We start from the raw sequence: 15,527 nt of genomic DNA, 5'->3' as shown, positions 1-15,527 counted from the left end.
AACAAGAAAGAGAAATTCATATTTATGAATCCACACAACATCCCATATATTGCAAAAACTACTCATGTCAAAATAGGTAAGCTTGAAAGGTTAAACCAAAGGGCAAGTATTTTAGCAGATAGGTTGAGTGGTGCATCAGCAGATCAACTAGTTTTGGTGTCATGTAATATCGGGTAAGTAAGAATTAAAACATCACTTTTAATTGCTTCCTTTCAATAATTTATAGAAATTATATGCACTAATTATGTGTCTGTGCTTAGTTTTCATTGGATTCTCACTGCCATTGAACCTTACAAGGATGTTATTTATTTGTTGGATTCCCTAAGTCATCACATTCGCGATAAGGATTGGAAATATGTAGTGGAAATGTGAGTTCATATTTCTTTTATTAAGCATTTATTTTACTCAATAAAAAAACTCATATATAAAATATTATTAACGTATGAAGGACCTTAAGATTGTTTAATTCAAACAAAGGAAGGAAAGATAGAAAAAAATGCTAAGTGGGAAGTAGTAAAGGTATGTGTAATTATGCTTAACTTATATTTTAATATGTATATTTGTCATTAACAATTTGTCTATAATTACCATAGACTCCTCAGCAACAAGATGCGAAATAATATGGTTATTATGTGATGAGATTTATGAGACAAATTATTGAAGAAGTTGAAACTATCGAGAGAAATTCACTACGATCAATAGTAATATTATCTTGATTATCTCAAATTATTTGAAGTAAACTATTTAAAATTTGCAAAGTGAGTCTTGATTGTTTTTTTTATTAACATAACCTAAGTGTGTTCACAGTTCACAAAAACGGAGTATTCTCGGGAAGAAATTGATGAGGTGTGGTTTGAATTGGCAGAATGTATATAAGATTATATTTATGAGTAGGTATGGAATGGTAGTTGTCATAACTTTATTTAGATTTAAATTTATGGAATGATGATCATCTTTTTCCATTTAGTTAAAGTTAACATATGAATTGAATGTATTTTTGTTTAGACACTCTCCTTTTACTTTAACAACTATATATGTGTGCAGGTATAATGGTAGTTTGCCAAAAACTGGCACATCAATATTTCATATGTTTGCCATAATCAACACAGGAGATTTAGCTGCCAAATATATTCATTATCATAAATGGCATCTCTAAATTTGTTTGTTGGTTTGAAATGATTATTATCTTTCATTTAGAGAGGCGCCTTGATTCCTCCGTCTGTATAGCATTGTGTTCCCTCTTTTGTACATCAAATGGGAAGCTTTTGTAAGAAGGATGACTCAGAATATTATGTTCTTTAAAGGAATACCGTATGTCAAATAATTATCATCTAGTGTTTTGAGTAGTTGGATTGGTACCATTAGTGGTTGTATAAATATCTAAGCTAATTCTTTATTAGTAGATTCCTAATCCTTCACTATATTATAATTTTCTTCCTCAGATTGTGCAATAGTTTTAAGTATATTAAACAGGCTATTGGTGTTCAACATAGAGTATGTTCAAGAACTTCCAGTAAGTAACTAATTTTATACTGCTACTACTAATACTAGTTGTTGTTCATATTTTTATAGTTGTCATATTATTCAATAAATATGTTTTGACAATGGAAAATCTTGTTCAGGTTAGGAAGTAAAATGTACTTTAGAATTTGAATTACAGATATCATGATGTGGCTCGAGAGTTCCATTTTTTAATTTATTATTTTGAATGGCAGCATTTATTTTGTGCTCAATATTAGAATTGTTCAATATTATAATGGAGAAATTGCAACATGTAGACATGTAGTTAAAACAACAATCTCCATTTCTGGGCAATGAGTTTTGGTTTATTTATAGATAATAGTTAGTAGAAATAATTTTTTGATTCAAGTTGTTGACTGTAATTCTTTTTTATATTTCAGGCCAACTGTTCAATCTATTTAGAGCTCACAAAGATCCTAAACAAAATCCAATTGCTTCTTCCTGCAATTGAATTTACTCGACCAAGAAATAACTCTGGGATACAAGTGTTGTGCTCTTTAAACAATCAAATTGAGAAAGACAAGCTACTTCTTCATTGTTGTGCTAGTAATTACTATGTGTTTTGTCTCGGTCTCAAGCCGGCAATCATTTTTTAGTGTAGCTAGCAGAAGTAAACAGATAGTTGGCTTCGAGGTCGACTAGCTATTTTGTGCTCCTTTGTTTTAAATTTGAATGTTACTATCTACTTTGAAATAGAACTAGATTTTAATTTGATATTTGCTTCTCTTGTAAATACTAATTAATATCTACTTTATAGTTGAATTCTATTATTTTGATATGAGTTTGAAATCATTAACCGAGCTGATTAACTGCTATTATATGTCAAATTTGAATCTGGACATGTTAAAAGAAAAATAATAGTTTTGTAAATATAAAAACAATGATTTTGTAAATAGATTTTTTTAAAAAAAAAAATAATGCTTTTAAAGCATTGTAATAGTATTATCTTTGCAAAAAACAACAATACTTTTAAAATATTGCAATAACGTTGTCCTTGCTACCAACGACAACGCTTTTAAAGCATTGCAAAAATGTTGTTGTTGCAAAAAAAACCAACAACACTTTTAAAGCGTTGCAAAAGCGTTATCTTTGCTACAAATTACAACGCTTTTAAAGTGTTGTCATTGAGTGGACTTTAACAATAGTGTTTTTAACAATACTTTTTCAAATACATAGACAACACTTTTAAAGCGTTGTCTATCAGTTTTTTTTTTATAGTGGCGCTCTCGGAAGATCTTGTCCATCATCCTCTGATAAATAGCTCCTGCATTCTGTAGGCGAAACGGCATGACTGTATAACAGAAAGTACCGTTGGTCGTGATGAAGCTAACTTTCTCCTTGTCTTCTCGAGCTAGAGGAATCTGGTGGTATGCTTGATAGGCATCGAGCATGCAGATCCTTTAGCAGCCCGAGGTTGAATCCACCATCTGATCGATCCACGGTAAAGGGTAGCAATCTTTAGGCCTGGCCCAGTTGAGGTCCCGAAAGTTGATGCAGACCCTCCACTTATTGTTGGGTTTGGACACTAGGACCACGTTAGAGAGCCAGGGCAGGAATTGCACTTCTCTAACGTGTCCTGCTTTTAAGAGCTGATCGACTTCAGCTTGGATTATCTTATTTTTCTCGGTTGAGAAGTTTCTCTTCTTCTGCTTGACCAGTCGAGAATCAGGCAAGAGATGAAGTTTGTGCTCAGCTACCTCGGGTTTGACTCCCAGCAGCTCCTTAGGGGACCAGGCGAAGATGTCCCTGTTGCACACCAGACATTCAACCAAATTCGACTTAATTTCAGTCGGCAAGTCGCTTGAGACGCAAGTGATGCTTTTCGGATGATAAGGATAAAGCTAGACCTCCTCCCAAGGAATGGGTTCTTCCGTTATAGGTAAGGGCTCTCTTGAATGACGTGAATTCTCCCATCCTAGGTCTTTTGAGTTTTCCGAGCCTCAACCTTCACCATATCCACATAGCACCTACGGGAGACCAGTTGTTTGCCTTTAACTTCCTTGATTTGGTCTCCCACCAGGAATTTTATCTTTTGATGAAAGGTGAAGACTGTCATTCGAAATTCATGTTGGGCGGGCCTCCCTAAAATAACATTGTAGAAAGATGGAGAATCCACTATGATAAAGGTGCTCCTCCACGTCCTCACTAATGGTTCCCTACCCAGAGATATGGCTAGCTTTATCTCACCCATTGGTCGCACTTCATTACTTGTGAACCCCATATAACGAGCTGGCTGCAGGTTGAAGTTTGCTGGCGTTGATCTGCATGCCATCAAATGCGTTTTTGAACAACACGTTGATAGAGCTTTCGGTGTCAATGAAAACCCTGGCCACGCGACTATTGGCGATGACAGCTTTGATTATGAGGGCATCATCATGGGGGAGCTCCACTCCCTCCAAGTCTTGCGGTCCGAAGCTGATTGAGGGGTTCCTAGGTGTAACTTGTTGGTGCGGTTAGCACTAACGATTTAACCCAGGTTTTGATGAATGACAAATAGGTTAAGTTAGTTTTGTTGTTGTCTGACACTTTGATCGAGTGTGCAGGAGAAGTCCAGACAGGTCGACGGGCTGACCGGATGTCTGGCACGAAGTCCAGCTAGGTCGACGGGCTGACCTGATAGCTGGCAAGAAGTCCAAGCGAGTCGACGGGCTGACCGGACGCTTGGCGAGAAGTCCAGCTAGGTCGACAGGCTGACCGGATAGCTGGCGAGAAGTCCAAGCGGGTCGACGGGCTGACCGGACGCTTGGCGAGAAGTCCAGCTAGGTCGACGGGCTGACCGGATAGCTGGCGAGAAGTCCAGACGGGTCGAAGGGCTGACCAGACGTCTGGCAGGTAAGTAAGGTAAGTCACTGGAGGGGAGTGACTGCGAGGACGCGTTCCCGGGAAGGGAACATTAGGCGTCGATCCGGCTTAGATCCATTTCGGATATCTAAGTCGAGATCGTGACTAGATTCCGGTCTCGGAAAGACGGAATCTAAGTCATACTCTTTGCTATTACTTTGTTGAACTTTAATTGTGCTAACAATATGTTTTACAGGATATATATTTGCCTCCGGACTAACGTTTGTCTTGCAGGACGGATTCTGCGGGAAAACAGGGTCCGGGCGCCCGGAAGGAATCCAGGCGCCCGGAGGTCCGGGCGCCCGGAAGGGATTCGGGCGCCCGGGAGGCAAACTTTATCCTGATTGCGCGTCGCCACGTGGAGCTCACTGGTTGGACCTGCCACGTCTCACCAGGGCGCCTGGAAGGGATCCGGGGCGCCCTGAGCTTCATATAAAAGAAGGGGCAAGGGTGGAGCTTGATATCAACTAAGAATCCAAGATCTGCTGCTCTGTGCTCTTGCGACGCCACGAAAAGCTCTCCGACCCAGTGCTGGTTTTGTTTTAATTCTATTGTCGGTATTTTCTTTATCTGTCAATTCTTGTACTTAACTCTGTAATATTCGAATTGATAGTGATTGCCCAACGAAAGTGGTCAAGGACCACGGGCCTTCGAGTAGGAGTCGTCACAGGCTCCGAACGAAGTAAAAACATCTGTGTCTATTTTATTTTTCCGCTGCGTTTAAACTCTTATTTTTCGAATCGATATTCACCCCCCCTCTATCGAATCTAACGGTCTTACAAGTGGTATCAGAGCAGGTACCGCTCTGATTTGGTGCAACCACCAATCAGGCAAAGGGGGGACTTTTTTAAAGAAAAATTAGATATCGTTTGTCTTTTAAATAAAACCTTACGCCTTTCGTTTTTTCCCTCCAAAACTGTTTTTGAAAAATACATCGTCATCTTTTCACTATTATTTAGTATCGACAAAATATTACATTTTCAAAAATTTGAGATAATATTTTTTATTAATATTTTAATAATATTTTATTATTTAAAAAAAAATTAGTGAAATATTATTTTTTCCAGCACTGCTAATCCAAGACCAAGTCTTGGGATTTTGTCTTTGTTTCATTATGTGCAAGAACAATGTCTTTTCAAGAAGGATGGAATCCCAATGAACCACCACCGTACGATGAAGATTTCAACTACTGGAGGCGAAGAATGGAATGCTTCTTAGGAAGCGTAGATATCGATTATATGCTAATATTGAAAAAACCTTCTCAGAACTCGGAACTGAATAAAAATGTAAGTAAAATTATTTGTAATATTTTACCTAACAATATCATATGCAGACTAGAAAAATACAAGAATGCATATGAGCTGTGGACCCAGTTGATCAAGCTTCACGAGACGCCAATGGAGCTAGAAGATCAAGTTAAAGTCGAATCCGGACTCGAGTCAGATCCAACTGAATTAGGGGTTGCGCTCAAGGTTAGTAATATTTACCAAAACACCCTTGCTAGTAGTAGTTTAAAATATGTGCATGTTAATTTGGATATATCTGAAAGTATATGTGAAAATAGTGTACATGACAATACTTGCGAAAATACCCCTAGGATATTTTCTGATAAAACAAATATAATTAATTCAGAAAATACAGAAAATACCCCTAGGATATTTTCTGATAAAACAAATATAATTAATTTAGAAAATACAGAAAATCTGAAAATAATTAATAAATCTAAAAATTCGAATTTAAACCTAAACAAATTTGAAAATTCAAACAAAAAGGATGACAAGGTCAATATCAATCTAGACACAATTAATAAATTGTTTAATAATCTAGACAATATCAATCTAGAAAATTCTATCCAAATCCAAGATAATTTAATTAACAAAAAATTAAATTTTAATGATAAGACTTATTTAATAAATTCCACTAATTATATCAACTTAAAAGGTAAAGAAAATATAAGGATAAAATCAAACACTTTGATAAAATTAAAACGGAAGTTAACAAACTTAAAATTAAATGTTAAAGATAACATATTAAACAAAAATAATCTAGAAAATTCAAAATTAACAATTAATAAAAAGTTAAAAGATAAACCCTTAAAGAAATATAATTCAAACAATTTAATTAACTCAAAATTAAATAAAAACCTAAACTTTAAAAATAAGCTACTAAAGAAAGATAAGTCAATTAACCCAATAAAATTAAAATTGAAAGAAAATTTAAATATTAAATATACTCTTTTAAAGAAAGATAATTTGACCAATTTAATTAATTCAAAATTAAAAACTTAAATTTAAATTACAAATTAAACATTAAAACTTAACTAAAACTAACTCTAATTATACAAGAAATCTTAAAAATAAAAATCAACAATTTAGGGGGAGGCTCCAGAATAGCTGGCACCTCCAAAAATAATTTACCCGACAGGGTAACCGAAACAAACTTACCCGGTAGGGTACCCAAAAACCAACCTACCTGGCAGGGTAGTTAGGAATAGAATAAACAGGGACAAAAGTTTAACTTGACAAGTAGTACTGGTGAAGTTTTGGATGATAGTACGTTGGGGAAGCTTGGGCATCGCATGTCTAGAAAGATATGACTTCGATCTGGTGCATTTGACCAAGTGGAACTGACCGAAGCTACCCCTTACGGATCCTAACTAGGTAGACCAAGGTTTAGTACTAAGCTCCGTGGATAGGACTATTCGGAAAACCTCAAAGGGTTGGTTACTTCTAATGATGTCCAGGTGACTCACCAAGCTTAAAAGTTTATCCGAAGAATGCCTATTTGTTGAGACCAAAGCTAAACCTGAATCTAACACAAGTTAAACCAAACTCTGTAATTAAATCTAATTCATCTCACAAAATTATAGGATTCCCTGATTGATAATCTAGATCGGGTGAGATGAATAAGGATTAAATTAAATAATTTTCAAATTAAAATTAATTTTCAAATTTCAAATTAAATTAAAATTAATTAAAATTAAATTTCGAATTTCAAATTGAATTTCAAATTCAAATTATAATAACTTTAAAAACCATTTTAAAAATTCTTTAAAAACCATTTTCAAAATTCGTTAAAAACTATTTTAAAAATTCTTTAAAAACTATTTTTAAAAATTCTTTAAAAACTATTTTAAAAATTCTTTAAAATCTATTTTAAAAATTCTTTAAAAACTATTTTAAAAATTCTTTAAAAACTATTTTTTAAAAATTCTTTAAAAAACTATTTTAAAAACTCTTTAAAAACTATTTTAAAAATTCTTTAAAATCTATTTTAAAATTTTTTTAAAAACTATTTTAAAAATTCTTTAAAATCTATTTTAAAAATTCTTTAAAAACTATTTTAAAAAATTCTTTAAAAACTATATTTAAAAATTATTTTAAAAATTCTTTAAAAACTATTTTTAAAAATTCTTTAAAAAACTATTTTAAAAATTCTTTAAAAACTATTTTTAAAACTCTTTAAAAACTATTTTTAAAATTCTTTAAAAACTATTTTTTAAAATTCTTTAAAAACTATTTTAAAAATTCTTTAAAAACTATTTTTAAAACTCTTTAAAAACTATTTTAAAAATTCTTTAAAATCTATTTTAAAAATTCTTTAAAAACTATTTTAAAAAATTCTTTAAAAACTATATTTAAAAATTATTTTTTAAAATTCTTTAAAAACTATTTTAAAAATTCTTTAAAAACTATATTTAAAAATTATTTTAAAAATTCTTTAAAATCTATTTTAAAAAATTCTTTAAAAACTATTTTAAAAAATTCTTTAAAAACTATATTTAAAAATTATTTTTAAAATTCTTTAAAAACTATTTTTTAAAAATTCTTTAAAATCTATTTTAAAAATTCTTTAAAAACTATTTTAAAAAAATCTTTAAAAACTATATTTAAAAATTATTTTAAAAATTCTTTAAAAACTATTTTAAAAATTCTGTAAAAACTATTTTTAAAAATTCTTTAAAAGACTATTTTAAAAATTCTTTAAAAACTATTTTAAAAATTCTTTAAAAACTATTTTAAAAATTCTTTAAAAACTATTTTTAAAATTCTTTAAAAACTATTTTTTTCTTTAAAAACTATTTTTAAAATTCTTTAAAAATTATTTGAAAAATTCTTTAAAAACTATTTGAAAAATTCTTTAAAAACTATTTTAAAAATTCTTTAAAAACTATTTTTAAAATTCTTTTAAAACTATTTTTAAAATTCTTTAAAAACTATTTTTTAAAATTCTTTAAAAAAAACTTTTTAAAATATTTTTAAAAACTCTTTTAAAACATTCTAAAAAAAAAAATTATTTTAAAAACTCTTTTAAAAATCATTTAAAAAAAAAAATTTCTTTGAATATTTTTAGCAAATATTTTCAAACTTTTAAGTATCAAGTTCAGGGGGAGAAATTAATTAAAATTTTGTGTGTTTGAAAAATACTTTTTTACATCTATTTTAAAACTAACTTATTTTTAAAACACCAGTTTTCAAAAAGTTAAATTTAACTAAGTTTAATCCCACCTAATTTTTAAACCTGATTTTAAAAGTTGAATATTGCAAATTTAAACTTATTCAGTTTTGTAACATATGCTTGAAAATTCAACTTTCCAAACTTATCTTTTATCAAATTAGCCTTAAAAATTTATTTTGCCAAAAATTTTACTTCTTGAAAAATTATTCTTACTTGTTTAATTTTTGCTTTGTTTTGAAAAATCGAAGTTGAAAATTTACCTTTTTGAAAAGTAAATGTTACTTAAACATGAAAAGTAAATTTGAAAAACCTGATTTGAAAATTTTTACACACTTGAAAAGTTAAACTTGATTAACTTTAAATTTATACTTTTCAAAATTCAACTTGTCTCCCCCAAGTCAACTTGATTATTTTTTTAACTTGGTGTTAGAAATTGTACTTTTATCTTTCAATTTTGAACCAAACTTAGATATGTTTCAAAATTTGATTACTTTTTACAGTAACTCTACACTATGATTGTTTACCCTTGCTTATTTTTTATGAATGACAAAGGGGGAGGGGGAGGTGGTTAAGTTAGCTAAACCAATTTGAAAATACAAACTAACTTTAAAACCACATAAATGCATGTTGTTTCTTGCATATGTTTTCACTAACTTAACCAGGTTGTCATTACATCAAAAAAGGGGAGATTGTTGGTGCGGTTAGCACTAACGATTTAACCCAGGTTTTGATGAATGACAAATAGGTTAAGTTAGTTTTGTTGTTGTCTGACACTTTGATCGAGTGTGCAGGAGAAGTCCAGACAGGTCGACGGGCTGACCGGATGTCTGGCACGAAGTCCAGCTAGGTCGACGGGCTGACCGGATAGCTGGCAAGAAGTCCAAGCGGGTCGACGGGCTGACCGGACGCTTGGCGAGAAGTCCAGCTAGGTCGACGGGCTGACCGGATAGCTGGCGAGAAGTCCAAGCGGGTCGACGGGCTGACCGGACGCTTGGCGAGAAGTCCAGCTAGGTCGACGGGCTGACCGGATAGCTGGCGAGAAGTCCAGACGGGTCGAAGGGCTGACCGGACGTCTGGCAGGTAAGTAAGGTAAGTCACTGGAGGGGAGTGACTGCGAGGACGCGTTCCCGGGAAGGGAACATTAGGCGTCGATCCGGCTTAGATCCATTTCGGATATCTAAGTCGAGATCGTGACTAGATTCCGGTCTCGGAAAGACGGAATCTAAGTCATACTCTTTGCTATTACTTTGTTGAACTTTAATTGTGCTAACAATATGTTTTACAGGATATATATTTGCCTCCGGACTAACGTTTGTCTTGCAGGACGGATTCTGCGGGAAAACAGGGTCCGGGGCCCCGGAGGCAATCCAGGTGCCCGTGGAGCTCACTGGTTGGACCTGCCACGTCTCACCAGGGCGCCTGGAAGGGATCCGGGGCGCCCTGAGCTTCATATAAAAGAAGGGGCAAGGGTGGAGCTTGATATCAACTAAGAATCCAAGATCTGCTGCTCTGTGCTCTTGCGACGCCACGAAAAGCTCTCCGACTCAGTGCTGGTTTTGTTTTAATTCTATTGTCGGTATTTTCTTTATCTGTCAATTCTTGTACTTAACTCTGTAATATTCGAATTGATAGTGATTGCCCAACGAAAGTGGCCAAGGACCACGGGCCTTCGAGTAGGAGTCGTCACAGGCTCCGAACGAAGTAAAAACATCTGTGTCTATTTTATTTTTCCGCTGCGTTTAAACTCTTATTTTTCGAATCGATATTCACCCCCCCTCTATCGAATCTAACGGTCCTACATAACTTACCGTGTGTATCTCTAAGCGGCGTTCATGAGACTTCTGGGCTCTAGCGGAGTCTCCATCCGTGGGCCCCCCAGAGATCATGTCGATTTCTCGGATGATGATATTTCCCCTATTCTCCTCCTTAGGGGATTCCATCGGCTCCTTGCCTCGGCCAACCTGCTGACTACCCTGACTTCCGCTCTCAGGCAGGGGCTTTCTTGGTTGTCTTGCGGCGGTAACCGGATTGTCCAGCAGCCTCTGGAGTTTAGGCGCGATCTCGGGTGGAGGCATGTTATGTTCGGCTGTCCACCGAGAATCACGGGCAAACTGGACATAATATCCTGTGTAATGGGTGTGGAACCTATGATAGGTACAATAATAAGGCCCCCACTGGCCGGGTTTAGGAGCTTGGACTGCTTCGACTCGTTGCGCCACCCTAAATTCATGACCAGGTGAAAATCCCGATTGGGAATCCTTGGAGCGGGCCAAGGGTTGAGCGGGAGGTTGTGGCGGCCTTTTCTCTGACTTGTTGACAGGAGTAGGCGCTCTGTCTACCTTCCTCCTAGCTGATTGGGCTTCCTCTACATTAATGTAACTTGCTGCTTTCCATAGCATTTCATCAAAATTCTTCATAGGCTCTTGAATGAGAGCTCGGAAGAACTCCCCTTCTACCAAACCATGAGAGAAGGCACTCATCAAGATATCCGAGGTAGCGGAGGGGACGTCTTGGGTTACATGGTTGAAGCATTTTATATAGGCCTTGAGGGGCTCTACAGACCCCTGCCTGAGCGCGAATAGATAATGGTTAGTCTTCTGATATTTCCTGCTACTGATGAAATGGTGTAGAAAAGCGTTCTTGAAATCCTGAAAACAGGTGATGGATCCAATAGACAATCCGTTGAACCACTTTTGTACCGAGCCAGATAGACTGTTTAAAAATACTCAGCACTTAATGGTGTTGCTGTACTGGTATAATAGCGCAACGTTCTGAAATTTGCAAAGATGATCCTCTAGATCCTTGCTATCGTTATACTCTCCAATAGATGGGGGCTTATACCCCTTCAGCAGTTTCTCCTCGAGCACCCTCAAAGAGAAAGGTACTTATAATTCCTCAGGCAACTCCTTCCTCCATGATAACTATGGTTTTCCCCTTTTTTGAATCTCTGGGTGGGGAACTCTTGGCCGAGAAGGCCTGATGCTGCTCCTTCTTGTTGTAATAATCTAGTCATGGGTCACGATAGAAGGCTCGAGGGAAATCCTCAGGTTGTTTCCTCTTAGACTACATGCAGCCTATGTGGTTGTGAAGCGGTGGTGTGCTTTTTGGAAACCGCTTGTCTCTTGGCTTCTTTGAACAGTTCATACTCTCCGACTGTCACGGTGACGTTGATTTTACCACTATCCTCCATTATCACATTCCAGAGCAGGTGGAGAAGATTCCCACAGACGGCGCCAAATTGATCCTGTCCGGAATTTGAGTCAGACGGAGGCTGACATAGATGACTTTGGTGTTGATGGAGAGGCAACTTTGACGCACCTTGGGTATGTACGTCTCAAAAGCTAACCCTCACATGGAACCCCAAGGTCTATAGTATGAGGGCTGGCGGTACTTAAACTCTGCACAAACTCAGACAAGCATTCAGAGTGTTAGAGACCAGAAACCAGGGAAAAAGTCCCTAGCGCAGACCCTCCGACGCTCAAGGCAGATCCCTTTTTCGCGGAATAACAGTATACTATAGAAAAAGAACTGTTGAAGATAAGTGTGTATGTGTGCGTACCTGGCCAAGGAAGATGACATCCCTTTTTATATAACACTACATACCACTAGAGTCTGACTATTGTCAGAGAATGTTAGGTGTCAGGATCTGTCGGGTGAGAGAGGATGTATGACGACCTCTTATTGATGGAAGGAAGGTTCTACTTTCAAGTAATAGTAGGCCAATAAAATATTCCTTGACATATGACAATTATTCTCTGTCAGGAGGTTACGATTCTCTGACATTGTTGTTGCCGTCCAGGTTTAGCTACAGATAGTTCGGAATGACCGCTTTGAGGCACCACCAAGATTGAGCCTTGATGAACTAACGACGTGACCGTTGAAGAGCCAGTCGTGAGTTATTTTAGCAAAAGTAGCAGGACCATCTACAAAGCTCAAGCTGGGGAAACCCGATGAGTCGGGGCCAAGCCAAGAACTAGTCCAGACTGCGTGTTATGTCTAAGATCTGAAGACCTGCCTTGCTTGTGCTAGACCAAGAATTATACTGCTGATGACGCGAGGCGATTTGACTCCCGCATTCCCTTGATTGTTGACTGCTACGTCCTTTTGACTTTTGACTACCACATCACTTTGATTATTAGCTGTCATATTTCCTTGACTAATGATTATATGATTTTATTGAGCCCCACCTTTATACATCATATCAAATATAATTTAAGATAAAATTTTCTTAAAATTTTTAGGTGGGATAACATTTACCAGCCACTTAACCATTTATTTTCAGCAAAAGAAGGGACAAATCTTGATTGTATCATGCAGGGAGACTGGTAATTGCAACTCAGGCGGCGACGAAGGCCAATTCCACCTCCTCCCTCCATTCCACGCTCCTGGTGTCGTAGTAGCCGGTCTTCATCTCGTTTGCGAAGTAGCTCACCCACACTCTTCCTCCCACCCGCCACCGTGCCACGCGCCCCTCCATCTCCCGCCCCACCCTCCACTCGACCGCCTCCGCCAATTCATCGCCAGCAACCACCACTCCTCCCCCCTTGCTGAACGCCCTCCCCCATCCGCTGTACCTCCTCCGCATCCCTCCCCTCGGATCCACTCCCCCGCCCCCCGGTCTCCACTCCGCCACCTCAGCCCCCGTCGCCCCGTCGCACAGGACTCCCTCGAACACTCCCACCCCGCCCTCCGCCTCCTGTTCCCACCGCCAGCTTCGCCCCCGCGCCCTTGTGGCCGTCCGCGCCGTGGCCTTTACCCCCGCCGCCTTCCCTCCCCCGAACCGCCCCTTCAGCGTCCGGGCAGCCTCCAGCTCCCGCTCTGGGTTCCCGCTCGACCGCCCCAGGCTGGGCCCCGTCGCGTAGCTCGCCCCCAGCTCCGGCCCCACCCACACCCGAGCCCGCGACGGGAAGTGCAGCTCCGCATCCACCTCCTGCTCCTCTTTCCCCACCTCATCCTTGCGCCGCCCGAACCGGAGCCGGACCACGTGGAGGCGCACGTTGTCGACCCGGACGCTCACTCGGATGAACCGCGGGTCCCGCAGACACACCGTGTACTCCAACTGGACCACCGCTTCCAGCTGCTGGTGAGCCAGCGCGTAGCGCAGCACCGAGTCCTTCGCCTCCAGGCTCTGGCCGCCGGTGGACGCGGATGTCCCGTACCGGGCCATGGCCGGCACCGGCGCGAACCCCTTCAACACCCATAGCCCGTGCCTCTCGGCCGCGTACGAAGGGCAGCACCCGGCTGGGCCGCCGCCGCCCTGCAGCTCGCGGAGGATGCACCACTTGCACAGCATGTAGCCGAGCGAGCGCATGAGCCGACCCTCGGCATCTGGCCCGAGCGCGAGGAGGACTCTGCCCAGGGCGAGGCGGATTCCGGAGAGGGTCCGCTCCAGGGGGCCGTCGAGCGAGCGGAAGAAGAGGAAGCCGGCGTCAGCAGGGGCCTCGGTGGCGCAGAGCCAGAAGAGGCGGATGAGCAGAACGAGGCAGAGGAAAGACGCAGCCTGCTCGTCGTCCTCTTCGCCGCCAAGGGAGACGAGTTCCTCCTCGAGTTTCGCCGCGGGGAGCGGGAACGACGACGTCGACGTGGAGATGGACTCGGCGAGGAGCTGGAGTAGGAGAGAGATGTGAGGGGAGGAGGGAGTGACAGGGTCGGAAAGCCAGAGGGTGCGGGAGAGGCCGATGGGGTGGAAGCCGTGGAGGGTGAGGGAGAAAGTGAGAAGCGCCTCGGAGTCGGAGCCGGCGGTGCGGTCGGCAGAGAGGCAGATAGACCTGCCGTCGGCGGACGAGGCGAGGGTGAGCGAGGGGAGAGTCGAAGGCCATTGAGAAGGATCAGGGAGAGAGGAGATCCACGACCACACGTCGTCCATCGATCGCTGCTGGTCTAGTGGGCAATTGTGCTCGTCGTCTAAGGTTCTCTTTGGCAGACATGGTCTATAATTCTATATGCCTTAGCCACAGCCACCAGGAGATCGATAGATTGGTGTGGAACAGAGGTAGCCTTAGCCGCATCCGTACGTCGTTTGGTTTTGGATCACAAAAATCGCGCGATTAATTAATATTCTTCCGGTGGTTGATGTGGCGGCTGTGTGACTCGCGGAATGTAACCGTTACAGTCTGTGGCCAATTGGCCATGAAGCGTTGGCGGATGAAGCTGAGCCACGTGCAGTCGCTCCTCCTCTTCTACGTGACCACGTACAAACAACACACACAGACATGGGCGACCTTGGATTTATTATTATTATTATTATTATTATTATTATTATTATTGATTCTGTCGGAAAGTTGAGAAGATGGATCTGTCAGCATGACGTGGCTGAAATATTGACCGCATCTCCATGACCCAGAGGGTGAGCTGTCTTCTGTGTTGACCGAGTTGCCAAAAGTCCTCTGGTCAATAATCCCTATAGCCAGCGACTGGGTCGTCCCAGTCTCTGGTACCCCGGTGCTTGAGGCGAATCCCACAAATATATAAACAGACAAATACTAATAACAGAATAGTGAAATAAATATAGGAAAGGTACGGTAACGTACCCTGGCCCCGGGGTGGCTGCCCTCGGATGGATGGGTGAACTGATCTCGCTGCTGATCGAGTCGTCACGGCCCTGACGAGTGGATGGATGTGAACCCGCTGAGGAACCAGATCTGAGGGTGACAGCACGGAATCCGGTGAAGCCTGGATCCGGAAAGCGGCATATAGGCCGGGATATG

General features: G+C 39.6%; 1 protein-coding gene across 1 annotated transcript; it reads right to left on the bottom strand.

The window, feature by feature from the left end:
- Positions 1-12,972: 12,972 nt before the first annotated feature.
- LOC122034760 lies at positions 12,973-14,817 on the bottom strand. Its single transcript, XM_042594100.1, has one exon. The coding sequence runs from the start codon at positions 14,684-14,686 to the stop codon at positions 13,157-13,159; it is 1,530 nt and encodes a 509-aa protein (XP_042450034.1). The 5' UTR covers positions 14,687-14,817; the 3' UTR covers positions 12,973-13,156.
- Between the last annotated feature and the right edge of the window lie 710 nt (positions 14,818-15,527).

The sequence above is a fragment of the Zingiber officinale genome, chromosome 11B (genome assembly GCF_018446385.1).
Source record: "Zingiber officinale cultivar Zhangliang chromosome 11B, Zo_v1.1, whole genome shotgun sequence".
Classification (NCBI taxonomy): domain Eukaryota; kingdom Viridiplantae; phylum Streptophyta; class Magnoliopsida; order Zingiberales; family Zingiberaceae; genus Zingiber; species Zingiber officinale.
Note: the sequence above shows the minus strand (reverse complement) of the source record. Positions and strands in the feature narration are given on the sequence as shown.